General features: G+C 39.8%; 1 protein-coding gene across 4 annotated transcripts in view; it reads left to right on the top strand.

The window, feature by feature from the left end:
• The window catches only part of LOC111969138 (kinesin-like protein KIF18A), a 29,068-nt gene extending 22,111 nt beyond the window's left edge, over nt 1-6,957 (top strand). For 3 of the 4 annotated variants that reach the window (XM_024141287.2, XM_024141285.2, XM_024141286.2), the window contains exons 15-18: nt 2,345-2,750; nt 4,583-4,672; nt 4,791-4,891; nt 5,474-6,957. In XM_024141287.2, coding sequence (XP_023997055.1) covers nt 2,345-2,750; nt 4,583-4,672; nt 4,791-4,891; nt 5,474-5,610 — 734 coding nt within the window. In that variant the 3' untranslated portion in view covers nt 5,611-6,957. The remainder of the gene's footprint in view (nt 1-2,344; nt 2,751-4,582; nt 4,673-4,790; nt 4,892-5,473) is intronic. The other variant, XM_024141288.2, reaches the window with a different exon arrangement.
• The last annotated feature ends 7,955 nt before the right edge of the window (nt 6,958-14,912 follow it).

Genomic DNA, 14,912 nt, shown 5'->3' with positions numbered 1-14,912 from the left:
GAGTAGCAGGCAGTTTACTCTGGGCACCTTATTCATCCAAGCTACTCAATACTGCCCCTAGCCATAAGAAGTTAAGCCATTTTGCCACAACTTTGGAAGTATGCCCTGGTCATTGTCCATTTGGAAGACTCATTTGCGACCAAGCTTTAACTTTCTGACGGATGTCTTGAGATGTTGCTTCAATATATCCACCTAATCTTCCTCCCTCATGATGCCATCTATTTTGTGAAGTGCACCAGTCCCTCGTGCAGCAAAGCACCCCCACAACATGATGCTGCCCCGTGCTTCACGGTTGGGATGGTGTTCTTCGGGCTTGCAAGCCTCCCCTTTTTTCCTCCAAACATAACGATGGTCATTATGGCCAAACAGTTCTATTTTTGTTTCATCAGACCAGAGGACATTTCTCCAAAAAGTATGATCTTTGTCCCCATGTGCAGTTGCAAACTGTGGTATGGCGGTTTTGGAGCAGTGGCTTCTTCCTTGCTGAGCATCCTTTCAGGTTATGTCGATATAGGACTCGTTTTACTGTGGATATAGATACTTTTGTACCTGTTTCCTCCATCAGCTTCACAAGGTCCTTTGCTGTTGTTCTGGGATTGATTTGCACTTTTCGCAACAAAGTACGTTCATCTCTAGGAGACAGAACACGACTCCTTCCTGAGCGGTATGATGGCTGCGTGGTCCTATGGTGTTTATACTTGCGTACTGTTGTTTGTACAGATGAACGTGGTACCTTCAGGCGTTTGGAAATTGCTCCCAAGGATGAACCAGACTTGTGGAGGTCTACAATTTTTTTCCTGAGGTCTTGGCTGATTTCTTTTGATTTTCCCATGATGTCAAGCAAAGAGGCACTGAGTTTGAAGGTAGGCCTTGAAAAACATCCACAGGTACACCTCCAATTGACTCAAATKATGTCAATTAGCCTACCAGAAGCTTCTAAAGCCATGACATCATTTTCTGGAATTTCCCAAGCTGTTTAAAGGCACAGTCAACATAGTGTATGTAAACTTCTGACCCACTGGAATTGTGACAGTGAAATAATCTGTCTGTAAACAATTGTTGGAAAAATTACTTGTGTCATGCACAAAGTAGATGTCCTAACCGACTTGCCAAAACTATAGTTTGTTAACAAGAAATTTGTGGAGTGGTTGAAAAATGAGTTTTAATGACTCCAACCTAAATGTATGTAAATTCCCAACTTCAACTGTATGTACCTCTATTTATTTATTTCTTGTTGCAGTTATGCTCATGCCACCATGGATCCCCCTAGCGGTTTTGTGTTTATTTTAACAGTCGTGGGGGGCAGCTAACAATGTATCGACCCAATAAATGCATTCATAAGTAATGGGGCCTGTGTATAGTGGATACACAGGTCACAGAGGTTTGGGTAGGCATATGGAACAATTGTAGTGCTTTGTAATACAGAGCTGGAAATAAAACTAGCTCTCTTGTCTGAGGCAAGTCCAGAGGGGGTGAGTTGTGGAGTGGTTGAAGTTTGTGGAGTGGTTGAAAAACAAGTTTTAATGACTCCAACCTAAGTGTATGTAATCTTCCGATTTCAACTGTATCTATTTTCAAATAACTGCTATTTTTCATGACTAAATCGATTTAGATAAACAAATCGGTCATTAAAAAAATCTGTGCTGCCCTCTGTTGAATTTTGAAATCCCGATGTGGACCTCGAGCCAAAACGTTTCAGTCATGGGATTAAAAAAATAATAATAAAAAAAAATGTAAGTAACTTTAATCCCTGGGCCATGTATGACATTGCTATGACAAACTACTGGCATGTTGTTAGTGAATACCCACATGCTGAAGCTGACAGCCTACTGTGATTTAGACTGATTAATGCATTCTTATCTTGCACTTGAGCTCAAACTAGTAAACCAAGTAGCAAGGCCTCACCAACCACTAACAGAAAAAGTGTTCTGGCTGAACAGGATGAACCCTGGACCCTGTTCAGGGAGAAGCAAGTTTATAGAACGCTCCCATATAAATGTGTGTAGAACAGATGTGACTGTTTGTCAAGTAAAATATGGATCTCTTTACGTTTTATATCCGCAACATTCCAAAGGTCTTAACACAGTGAATACATTCAAGGTGTATACACTTCCATGTAAGTGCTTGGTGGAGGATGTTTCTAAATTACTTTACAGAATTTATTTTTATTTTTATAGAAGTCAGGTTTGAGGTCAATTCCATTTGACCTCTCTCAATTCAATAAGTTATTTGTAGAGATAGGCCTAAATTGAAAAATCCTCTAATTGTCAATTCACAGTGCATGGATTGGACTGTATTGAGGCTTCTTCATAAAAAAAGAAATCATATTGATGTTGTTTTCTAGGCCCAGCAGCCCAGGTGACAGTGATGGAACCCATTCCCAAGAAACCTACCAGGAGGAAGCTGGCAGTGTCTCCACCAAATCCTGGGAGTGTTGTCTCCGCCTCAGCGCAGGTTCCCATGGTCCTTCAGGATGTGTTGAGACAGGAGGGGATGTTTCCACTGCTCTACACTCCAGAGGCCAGTGGTACACTCAACAGGCCTTCACTCCTGCCTCTCCAGCACTCTGCAGTCAATGACCCCAACATGACATTTGACATTGAAGATGAAGACAATGAAGCAGCTCTTGCCAACGCTACCATCGTCCTTTACCAATGTGGCCCCAATCATCAAGCGGAGTCTTCGTGCCACTTGAGTCCAAGCCAACAGCAGGCTCCCCGAACCAATGACATGAGCAAACCCCCCCAAAGGTTGGTGTGGTATTGTCGAAGATGGTCATCATACTCCGTCATTTCAACAGTCCAGTTTAATATTAGCTGCTGAACAATGTAAAACAGTGCATACATTCATAGATTAACCTCACTAGGGTATGTGGGACGGTAGCGTCCCACCTCAACAACAGCCAGTGAAACTGCAGGGCGCCAAATTCAAAACGACAGAAATCCCATAATTTAAATTCCTCAAACATACAAGTATTTTACACCATTTTAAAGATACACTTGTTGTAAATCCAGCCACAGTGTCTGATTTCAAAAAGGTTTTACGACGAAAGCACACCAAACGATTATGTTAGGTTAGAGCCAAGTCACAGAAAAAGACAGACATTTTTCCAGCCAAAGAGACGAGTAACAAAAAGCATAGAGATAAAATTAATCACTAACCTTTGATGATCTTCATCAGATGACACTCATAGGACTTCATGTTACACAATACATGTATGTTTTGTTCGGTAAAGTTCATCTTTATATCCAAAAATCTGAGTTTAGGCGGGACGCTACTGTCTCACTTGGCAAAAAGAGAGAGAAAATACAGAGCACCAAATTCAAATGAATTACTATAAAAATCTAACTTTCATTAAATCACACATGAAAGATACCAAATTAAAGCTACACTGGTTGTGAATCCAGCCAACATGTCAGAATTCATAGGCTTTTCGGCGAAAGCAAACGATGCTATTATCTGAGTATAGCACTATTGTAAACAAACATTTCAACCCTGCAGGCGCGACACAACGCAGAAATAAAAATATAATTCATGCCTTACCTTTGACGAACTTCTGTTGTTGGCACTCCAATATGTCCCATAAACATCACAAATGGTCCTTTTGTTCAATTAATTCTGTCGATATATATCCAAAATGTCCATTTATTTGGCGCATTTGATCCAGAAAAACACCGGTTCCAAATTGTGAAATGTGACTACAAAATATCTCAAAGGTTACCTGTAAACTTTGCCAAAAAATTTCAAACTACTTTTGTAATACAACTTTAGGTATTTTTTTACGTAAATAATCGATCAAATTGAAGACGGGATGATCTGTGTTCAATACAGGATTAAAGCCAACTGTAGCTAGCTTTCTGGTCATGCGCTTCTAACAAACAGGACACTTCGAGTGACCCTCCTTCAAGATGGCCGTACTTCTTCATTACACAAAGGAATAACCTCAACCAATTTCTAAAGACTGTTRACATCCAGTGGAAGCGGTAGGAACTGCAAGAAGGTCCCTTAGAAATCTGGTTTCCCAATGAAAACTCATTGAAAAGAGAGTGACCTCAAAACAAAAAAAATCTGAATAAGCTAAATAAGTTCTGTTATACTCAGACATGATTCAAACAGTTTTAGAAACTTCAGAGTGATTTCTATCCAAATCTACTAATAATATGCATATCTTATCTTCTGGGGATGAGTAGCTGGCAGTTTTAATTTGGGAATGCTTTTCGTCCAAAATTCCGAATGCTGTCCCCTACCCAAGAGAAGTTAAGACATTCTCAGTATATGTTGTTGTTTTTTTTGCCTTTCTTATTATTGCAACGATTCACATTTTTATTTTACACATTTTGTCCCAGGTGACAGACTGGCAGAAATTGTATTCGGGTTCGAGCCCCTCCAAGTACTTATTTCTAAACGTTGAGCTGCCTTGTCTCTTAAGTTTTAGGTACGAGCAAGTGGCAGTGAGAGAGCTCAGAAATGTCTAACGTAACAGAGTGCTGTACTCATTCCAGTCTGTTTATTTGATTTGGTCACACGTCAGAGACTGTTCAAATATTGAGAAGGAAATTGCCTGACTTGTTGTTTCCCGCAGACTAGAGATATCGTCTCTGTTGGACATCCGACATGGCAAGACCTACATGGCCATGACTTCGGCTGTGCAGGGCAAACGCAAAATTAATTGGTAAGTGTGGTTGTGATGTACTCAAAATAAATTTTTCTTAGTGAAGGATCAGGGAAGGAAGTGTTGTGCTGCTCAGATATTAACACATTTCATCTCTTGTTTCCATTTCCCCCTGTAGCAGCAGCAGCAGAGAGCAGGAAATCCTTTCAGCACCCAAGCGCATAAAGCAGGACCCCGCAGTAGTAGCAAGCAGACCACTAAGAGTGCGTCGTTTTGCTGGTGAGTGCAACAATACCAGTATTTCTCCCCTGAAGTGACCCAGGGAAAGAATGTAGCTTGCTTTTATTCGCTATTTATAAAAATATATGAAATGTGTGGCTATTTCCCCCTCTAAAATCCCCATGTTCATTTCAGTTAGTGGTGCTTACACTCAGAGCTTATGCCTACATCTGTCAGCTGCAACACAAAGTTCAGGGCAGGGCCAGGCCAGAATATGCTCTTTTTTTTTTTATATGCCTGTTATGAAGGACACTTGCTTTTAGAAAACCAAGCTGTTTTTAATCTACAATGAAGGAGCTTGTCTGCCTGTTACTTATGGCACTTATTATTTTAATTTTAAGGATTTTGTTTGGCTTTTGGACAAAACTGCAGAATTTGGTTTCTCATCCGATTGCATACTTTTGGTGTGATGTGTATTAGACAGTAATTTGTTTTATTGTTCGCGTTATGTATGTTCAGTAATCTATAAATAACCTATTTTATTTTAAATAATGAGATTTTTCACACTGCAAAGGAAAAACATTCAATTTGAAGCTCTCCATACAGATGGGGGCTCTATCTAAGCATTGTGTTTCTCCTTAGGGTCAGAGGAGAACGAGCCCAGAAGAGTTATGAGGAGTGTTTCTGAGGGGAATCTTCACCTCATGGATGTTCAGAGGAAAAAGTCCATATTCTATAAAACCTCCCAGAAATTCAAGAGTGTGACAAAGAGGATGTAAGGCCTGCTTTTGACCAGATGTTGCTGATGTCATGTAGAAATTAGGGAATCGTGTTTAGTTATGGAGAGAGAAATTAAGTCCTATGGATTTCTTGGATAGTTTTTGCTTGAATTGTGTATGATTCTGAACTTGTTCTTAGTTTTATTTTTGGTTTTAGAATTCATGTTTTTACATTTTTATTTCCTACATTAACATTTGTTGTACAGATAATTTGCTATTGTTATTTAGTAATAAAATGTTTAGTTAACTAGTAATGTATGTGGTTGGTTTTTGACATGAATAATTCAACTCGTCCAATAATTTTTTCTCGAATGGTTCATTTCTGGGCTTTTCCCTGTTAGGTGTACATACATTTGCTTTCAATGTAATATTGAACAGAAGGGGTAGATTGAGTTATCAGACATGCAGTTTTACTGTCAAGTCATGTGAATGCTGTTGACATGGAGACTTGTGATGTTTGTTCATTCCGTTTGTAACCCATCTGTATAGGGAAACTCATTCACCTGTGGAACTTTTTTCACTGTTCAATATCAGGCTACACATCATAAACAGAAATGTAGGGCTCATAAAATATTAGGTCAGAATGTTGAACAGTGTTAAGAATTCCAACTCACTGAGAGCTGTATTGAGCCCCATCTAGTTGCCGCTCTTAAGTAAATACATTTGTTTTCGACCAGCTCTAACAATAGGTGTTGTACATGCACTTTGATACCAGCTTCAAAGAAAACATCTGACCTACATTATGTCTGGAAAGCCAACTCATCACTTTAAATTCAGTCTTTCAGTTGCACAGCATCCAATGTGATCTTTATTTTTAGCCAGGAAGTTAATACCAGGTGCACAGATGGGGAGTCTAACTGTGCTGAGCACATGCCCTCCAAAATGCTGAGTGCCCTTTTGGGTGGTGGTATACAGTGTCTTCAGGAAGTATTCACACACCTTGACTTTTTCCAATATTTGGTTTTGTTACAGCCTGAATTTTATGCATAAATTTAGATTTTCTGTCACTGGTCTACACACAATACCCCATAATGTCAAAAAGGAAATGTTTACAAATGTAATTAATGAAAAGCTCATGTATTGTTATGGCAAAACTAAATAAGTTCACGAGTAAAAATGTGCTTAATAAGTTGCATGGACTCACTCTGCAATAATTGTTTTTAGAATTTTTTTAATGACTACCCCATCTCTGTACCCCACACATGCAGTTATCTGTACGATCCCTCAGTTGAGCAGTGAATTTCAAGCACAGATTCAACCACAAAAATCAGGGAGGTTTTACAATGGTTTGCAAAGAAGGGCACCTATTGGTAGATGGGTAAAAAAATAAAACTGACATGAATATCCGTTTGAGCATGGTGCAGTTATTAATTACGCTTTGGATGGTGTATCAATGCACCCAGTCACTACAAAGATACAGGTACCCTTCCTAAGTCAGATGCCCGAAAGGAAGGAAACAGCTGAGGGATTTCACCATGAGGCCAATGGTGATTTTAAAACAGTTAGAGTTTAATGGATGTGATAGGAGATGACTGAGGATGGATCAACAACATTGTAGTTACCCCACAATACTAACATAAATTAGAATGAACAGAATATAAATATTCCAAAACATGCAGTCTGTTTGCAATAAGCCCATAAAATAATACTGCAAATTATTTAACTTGTCCTGAATAGAAGTAGAACCACTTCATATGTTCAGTCATAATGGTGGCTGCATCATGTTATGGGTATGCTTGTCTTCGGCAAGGACGGGAGTTTTTTCAAATATAAGAAATAGAATAGAGCTAAGCACAGGCAACATCTTTGAGTAAAACTTGGTTCAGTTTGATTTCCAACAGACACTGGGAGACGAATTAAGCTTTCAGTAGGACAATTACCTTAAACAGAAGTCCAAATATACAGGAGTTGCTTACCAAGACAATATTGAATATTCCTGAGTGGCCTAGTTAGTTTTGACTTAAATTAGCTTAAAAATGTATGGCAAGGCTTGAAAATGTCTGTCTAGCAATTGTCAACAACCAACTTGACAGAGTTTGAATAATTTTGTTAAGAACAATGGGCAAATATTGTACAAAGCAGCTGTGATTATAACATGTGTTTTGGAAAAAGTCAAGGGATGAGAGTCCTTTCTGAAGGCACTGTATACATATTTTTTTGGTATAGCTGTTCTGAACCCACTGACCCAATGACATAAGTCATTATGTCAAGTTAGCCTGTAGGTTTGACCTGTACAGGGTTCGGCGCGCCCGGGTTGCGCCTGTTTTCCAGTCTGCCCTGTATGGAGATTGCGCACGGCCGGTATCCAAACGTGCATTGCTTGAGATGCGGTCACCGGTCAAGTGTGTGTAGCAAGCTACCACAGCAGCATAACATTTAATTAACACACGATAACACTGGATTTACATCATCAATTTCGGTCTGGTTTGCTGATACGCGCAGCACGGAGGCAAAAAGACAAAGAAGAGAGCCTGAATCAACGACCCTCCGACTCAACTCCATCCCTTCTTCAGTCGGAAGTTGCACATGTGTGTCAGGGCAGCAGCAACACAGGTATTCTGGACTAGCTAACCACCACTCAAATATCCACACTAGCCAGCCAGCCATATATAATGAGTTGGAAGATTATGAATATTATATTATAAAGTTGTTATTTTAAAACGTTTAATTTTGAGCACCCCTGAAAGGTCTGTGCACCGTGCTGCTCAATGCAAATATCAGCACTCTACTGCGCAAGTACTGACACCTCTCATTCACAAGAAACTCTTCATTGTGTTTTTTTCTCCAAGAGAGGCAGGTCTTGACTAAAGTTTATTAACTTCCTCTGAGCCAATGAGGTGACTACTGCGTTTTACCCACTGACCAATGGGACAGATTGAGAGATTGTAGGTGGATGTTGCTTAGCAACTGCAGGTAGAATCTAGGATCATGTTGGTATCATTGTCTTATCTTACCTCCCAGAGAGACAATACATGTTATGTGTTGTGACTTTTGAAGATGACATCTGTTTAAATGCATCAAAGAATTTGAAGTTATTAAGTCTGTTTTCTTATACTTAAATTACATTTTTAAAATCCTTTCATAATGTCACTGCGCAATGTCCCTTTAAGTCAGACCACTTTTAATTTAATAAGATAAATACCCAAAGCCTATACTGAGTTTACGAAACATTATGAACACCTGCTCTTTCCATGAAATAAACTGACCAGGTGAAAGCTATGATCCCTTATTGATGTCACCTGTTATATTCACTTCAATCACTGTAGATGAAGGGGAGGAGTCAGATTAAAGAAGGATTTCTAAGCCTTGAGACAATTGAGACATTAGTTGTGTATGTGTGCCATTCAAAGGGTGAATATAGAAATGTGTTTGATGTATTTGATTACATTCCACTGATTCCGCTCCAGTCATTACCACGAGCCTGTTCTCCCCAATTAAGGTGCCACCAACCTCCTGTGGTATGGTAGTAGGTGCCAGGCGCACGGGTTTGTGTCAAGAACTGCGTCGCTGCTGGGTTTTTTAAGATCAACAGTTTCCCGTGTGCATCAAGAATGGTCCTCTAGCCAAAGGACATCAAGCCAACTTGACATAACTGTGGAAAGCCTTGGAGTCAACATGGGCCGGCATCCCTGTGGAACCTTGTAGTCCATGCCCCAACGAATTGAGGCTGTTCTGAGAGCAGAAGGTGTTCCTAATATTTGGTATACTCAGTGTATACTGCCAACCCATTGGAAAATGCCTTCCTTAATTGAGAGGTAAATTTGTTATAGTACTTTATCAATGGCCAGATTTTCTACTGCAGAATAATGGGGCAGGCCTACTATTATCAAATTAATACTGCTAACTGCTATAGTTATAGTTGTGCTATTAAAAAACATCAATATGACAAAATGAAACATTTATTCCCATACTTTCCTAGATCCTATGTTCTTTATTGTCAGGTTGCGTCTTGTATATTTGTATGATGTTCCAGCTGAGGGGAGTTTGGCTGGGCTTTTAAGGGAGGCTACTATTGATAAAGCTGAGTGCGAGAGAGAACATGGTTTGGGCGGTAGATGCTGAAGTTTAAGACAGATTGCAGCTTGCTATTTCCATGACTGGTAAGTAGGAAAACAAGCACAGACTCCCACACAAACATACGCACTCCCCTCCTACAATGCTGCCGTCTCCCACGAGGCAGTGCGTCACAGCTGTGATCCTTTTGTCTCCTGACTAATTAGAGAAAATTAAGTCTTAAGAGTTCTTCTTGAGTGGAGAGTTGCTTTTTATTGTTTCAGTCACCCCCCTTCTTTCTCCAGTAGTTTTTCAGCTTTTACTTTTACTTAATTACACTTTTCTCTGTGGAGTGTCTTGGTTCGGTTTATCTTTGTAGGTGGCTGTGTTTCTGTAAGTCTGTTTCTCAACCCATGTCCAAAAAAAAAAAGATATATTAAATGTAGAGATCAGACAAGGTGACATACTATGTGTATGAGAGACATCACCCAAAAATATTACCAAAAAAGAAAGGTGGAGAAAACCATTTGAGATTCACCACTTCATCCTCAGGAGGGTCCAGTACAAGTGTTAAAAAATCTTCTTACACAAGTAATATCACAGTAATGACAATCATTATAAACCACAAAACAAGAGCATGTCAACAGAACACAAATTCACCTACAGACAAATTGAAGTCAAGTTCTTCAATGCACCTTTTGGAAACATAATCTAGTCATATATTTTACTACATAATACTAAATTACTCTTTGCTTGCATACACTTAAATACATTAAGACTTTGGTTACCTTTCCAGCTGCTGTAAACCACTCTGCAGAATAGCATTCTATCGGCAGTATAGAAATTAACAATGCTATTTTTCTAAAGTGATTGTGAAGGTAGGAATGAATTCTGTCCTTGATAATCAGGGATGGAAAACAGACAAAATAGTATCAAGCTTTTCTCTTGCAAGCTTAAAATCTATTTTAATCCAGGATTTTTTATCAGTAAACTTATTTTCTCCTGAGCCTAAATAAATGTTTTACACTGGATCCTCTCTGCTGGCATTAGCTCTATCCCAGCATCAGCACCAAGCAAACAGCTTTGAGCCATCCCTGCCAAGTAGGGGGCCTACCATCCTCCCTTACGATCTCAACAACCCCACACAACTGTGATGCAGGGTTTTTGTAAATCTCTTCAACTGTAGAGAGATTGGAACTGTTCACATTTGAAATTCAATTGCCTGCACTTAACTCTGGCTCCTCTATAGCCTACTGAGTTGGCATTTGGGCTCTGTTGCTCATTAACCCTGTGAGACCCAACATTGTACAAATACCAGCCAGGTCACCCGTGATACAAGTCAGTATTCGACGTCCATCCATCTCTGAGGATGTCGGGAGATGACGTGGAAACCGGACACTAGGGGCAACAGGGAGCGCTGTTACCTTCAAGAAGGTTTTGATTTTGCTAGGGCATTGGGGACTGGGATGGTGGATGGGTGTAAGCAACTGCCTCTGATTCCAAAGGTTGCAAGTTTGAATCCAGAAATAGAAAGTAGTTCTTTATTTTTTTGTTTTAAGCCTGTCCCAAACCTTAACCCTTACCTCCCAAACCTTAACCCTTACCTTAACCCTCCCGAGTGGCGCAGCTGTCTAAGGCACTGCATCTCAGTGCAAGAGGTGTCACTGCAGTCCTTGGTTTGAATCCAGGCTGCATCACATCTGGCTGTGATTGGGAGTCCCATAGGGCGGTGCAGAATTGGCCCAGTGTCGTCTGGGTTTGGCCGGGGTAGGCCGTCATTGTAAATAAGAATTTGTTCTTAACTTACTTGCCTAGTTAAATGAAGGTTCATTTAAAAAAGGTGTCTGAAATAGCTAAATTGATCAACTTGAACAATCCGAATGTTTATATTTTTGAAAGTACAAACTATTTTGTGAGTTTTCTGTGTATGGAGAAGTAATATCTGATTGTCCTTTCTATCTTAAATTGTATATACAGTTTTGTTATTTTGATGTGTAGAGACGGCATCAAAGTTACTCTTGAAGTATTTGGTTGTCCATATTTGCAGAATATGGAAAGGAAACTTGTCTATCAAAATATGATTGTGGCCCTACACTCTTAGAAAAAAGGGTTCCAAAAGGGTTCTTCAGCTGTCCCCATAGGAGAACTCATTTTGGTTCCATGTAGAACCCTTTTTTAATTCCAGGTAGAGCCCTTTTGGTAGAACCCTTTTGGGTTCCATGTAGAACCCTTTCCACAGAGGGTTCTACATGGAACCCAAAAGGGTTCTACCTGAAACCAAAAAGGGTTCTTCAAAGGGTTCTCTTATGGATCAGCCGAATAACCCCTTTAAACTCTAGATAACACCTTTTTTCTAAGAGTGTATCTATCAGTGTGTCAAGCCTTTAAACCCAATTTTGCCTTTTTGCAACACTTACAAAACTACCTCTAGCTCTGACTCAGAATGTTTGTTTCTAGATTTTCATTTTTTGTACATAATCACTACATCTTAGAAAAGACAGGAAAACATATTTCATGTCATGTACTTGCATGGATGGCCTACAACATATGCCTGTGTATTGTGTGGTGGCCAGTGTGGTGTTAGATGAGTGGACAGTTTTCAAATTTTCCAGAGGCTACTGATGCTACAGTAATCATACTGACACTGAACAAATATTATTAAAAGATACATCTGGTTCTAAGGAGATGCACTATACAGTGTTTGACATGATTGCAGGATGCAATTTAGAAAACATTGTATGCTGCTACCAGCTCTCACGTCAGAATTAGATATTCATCCATGTTCCTCAAACGTCAAATGTCAAAGTTGTTCCAAACGACAAGTTTGTTTAAGGATTAACTCCACATTTTTAAGGTTAGGGTTGAGTTCAGGCATTAACTCAAAATTCTTAAGGTTAGGCATTCATTCCAAATGGTTACGGTAACCTTTATTTAACTAGGCAAGTCGGTTAAGAACAAATTCTTATTTACAATGACAGCCTACTGGGGAACAGTGAGTTAACTGCCTTGTTCAGGGGCAGAACAATTTTTTTTACCTTTTCAACTCGGGGATTCAATCCAGCGATTCTTTCGGTTTCCGGCCCAATGCGCTAACCACTAGGCTACCTGCCGCCCCAGGTAGGTACATTCATTTTAAATATATATACCATTAGACAATATTTTTCATCACATGTAAATGCTTTTAATCCATTTTGATGTGATTTTAATATAATTTCTGATCACATTGTTGCTACCATTGAAGCTCAATGTTGCATTTTTGCAACATTGGAAACTGTATGACATAAAGAAATGCATTTGAAAGGATGATGCGGAAGCTGCAGGTGTAACCCGAAGTCAAACGTTGGAGGAAGTAAGTTGGAGGTGAGTAATACAGTATGATGATGTTTTATTACCATGTTTTAATTATCATTATCAATCCAGTGAAACTGGCTTTTTATAAAGGGTACCTTTGGTCTCTGTCCCATGTTGCTTAATTTAAATATTTAAAAAGGGTTTATGGAAATTTCTGTCATGCAACCTGGATTTGAAATGTAAAGCAGGGCAGTAAAAGATGGTTGCTGGGACCCACTCCCTACCAACAGAACAGGACAGAACTCTGGCATTACTTTGATTTGGGGTTCTGATATATTATTTTCTGGATCTGGGCCTGCGCTAGGAGATACTGCAGTCCATAGGCAGTTGCCTGACAAGTGACACCTACTTTAGCTACAGAATAAGGTAAGCTTTGCTGCACAGATTCCTTTATGCTTGGATTGCACAGGTAGAATAGCACCACAGGATCTTGTTTCACCAAATTGTATGAATCAAATCTTTCCATGGTTTCCTGTCAAACTAGATAACCTCAATGGAGATGTTAGTGTCTAATTTTCAACTGGCCTCATAAGTACAGTACATGTGGATGAACTTAGATCTACTTTATCAAACAAGGTGAGTGATCTAAAGTAAGCTATACAGGTAACTGCCAAGATAAAGTAAATACCAACATAAAGTGTACTATAGGGCGTTGGGCCACCATGAGCCAGAACAGCTTCAATGCACCTTGGCATGGATTCTACAAGTGTCCAGAACTCTATTGGAGGGATGCGATACCATTCTTTGACAAGAAATTCCATAATTTTGTGTTTTGTTGATGGTGGTGGAAAACACTGTCTCAGGCGTCGCTCCAGAATCTCCCATAAGTGTTCAATTGGGTATAGATCTGGTGACTGAGATGGACATGGCATATGGTTTACATCATTTTCATGCTAATCAAACCATTCAGTGACCACTCATGCCCTGTGGATGGAGGGATTGCCATCCTATTGGGGCATAGTCATGGTAGCTAAAATAATGGCCTGCCCAGCATTTTTATACATGACCCTAAGCATTGCTTAATGTTAATTGCTTAATTAACTCAGGAACCACACCTGTGTTTTTAAATATATATATGTTTCACCTTTATTTAACCTGGTAGGCCAGTTGAGAACAAGTTCTCATTTACCACTGCGACCTGGCCAAGGTAAAGCAAAGCAGTGCGACACAAACAACAACACAGAGTTACACATGGAATAAACAAATGTACAGTTAATAATAACACAATAGACCATTCTATATACAGTGTGTGCAAATGAAGTAAGATTAGGGAGGTAAGGCAATAAATAGGCCATAGTGGCGAAATAATTACAATTTAGCAATTAAACACTAGATGTGCAGAAGATGAATGTGCAAGTAGAGATACTGAGGTACAAAGGAGCAAAAATAAAAAAATAACAATATGGGGATGAGTTAGTTGGGTGGACTATTTACAGATGGGGTGCAATGATCTGTAAGCTGCTCTGACAGCTGATGCTTAAAGTTAGTGAGGGAAATATGAATCTCCAGCTTCAGTGATTTTTGCAGTTCGTTCCAGTCATTGGCAGCAGAGAACTGTAAGGAAAGGCAGCCAAAGGAGGAATTGGCTTTGGGGGTGACCAGTGAAATATGCCTGCTGGAGCGCGTGCTACAGTTGGGTGCTGCTATGGTGACCAGTGAGCTGAGGTACGGTGGGGCTTTACCTAGCAAAGACTTATAGATGACCTGGAGCCAGTGGGTTTGGCAACGAATATGAAGCGAGGACCAGCCAACGAGAGCATACAGGTCGCAGTGGTGGGTAGTATATGGGGCTTTGGTGACAAAACGGATGGCACTGTGATAGACTGCATCCAATTTGCTGAGTAGATTGTTGGAGGCTATTTTGTAAATGACATAACCGAAGTCAAGGATCAGTATGATAGTCAGTTTTACGAGGGTATGTTTGGCAGCATGAGTGAAGGATGCTTTGTTGTGAAATA

The sequence above is a fragment of the Salvelinus sp. IW2-2015 genome, unplaced genomic scaffold (genome assembly GCF_002910315.2).
Source record: "Salvelinus sp. IW2-2015 unplaced genomic scaffold, ASM291031v2 Un_scaffold2480, whole genome shotgun sequence".
In the NCBI taxonomy this organism is placed as follows: Eukaryota; Metazoa; Chordata; class Actinopteri; order Salmoniformes; family Salmonidae; genus Salvelinus; species Salvelinus sp. IW2-2015.
Note: the sequence above shows the minus strand (reverse complement) of the source record. Positions and strands in the feature narration are given on the sequence as shown.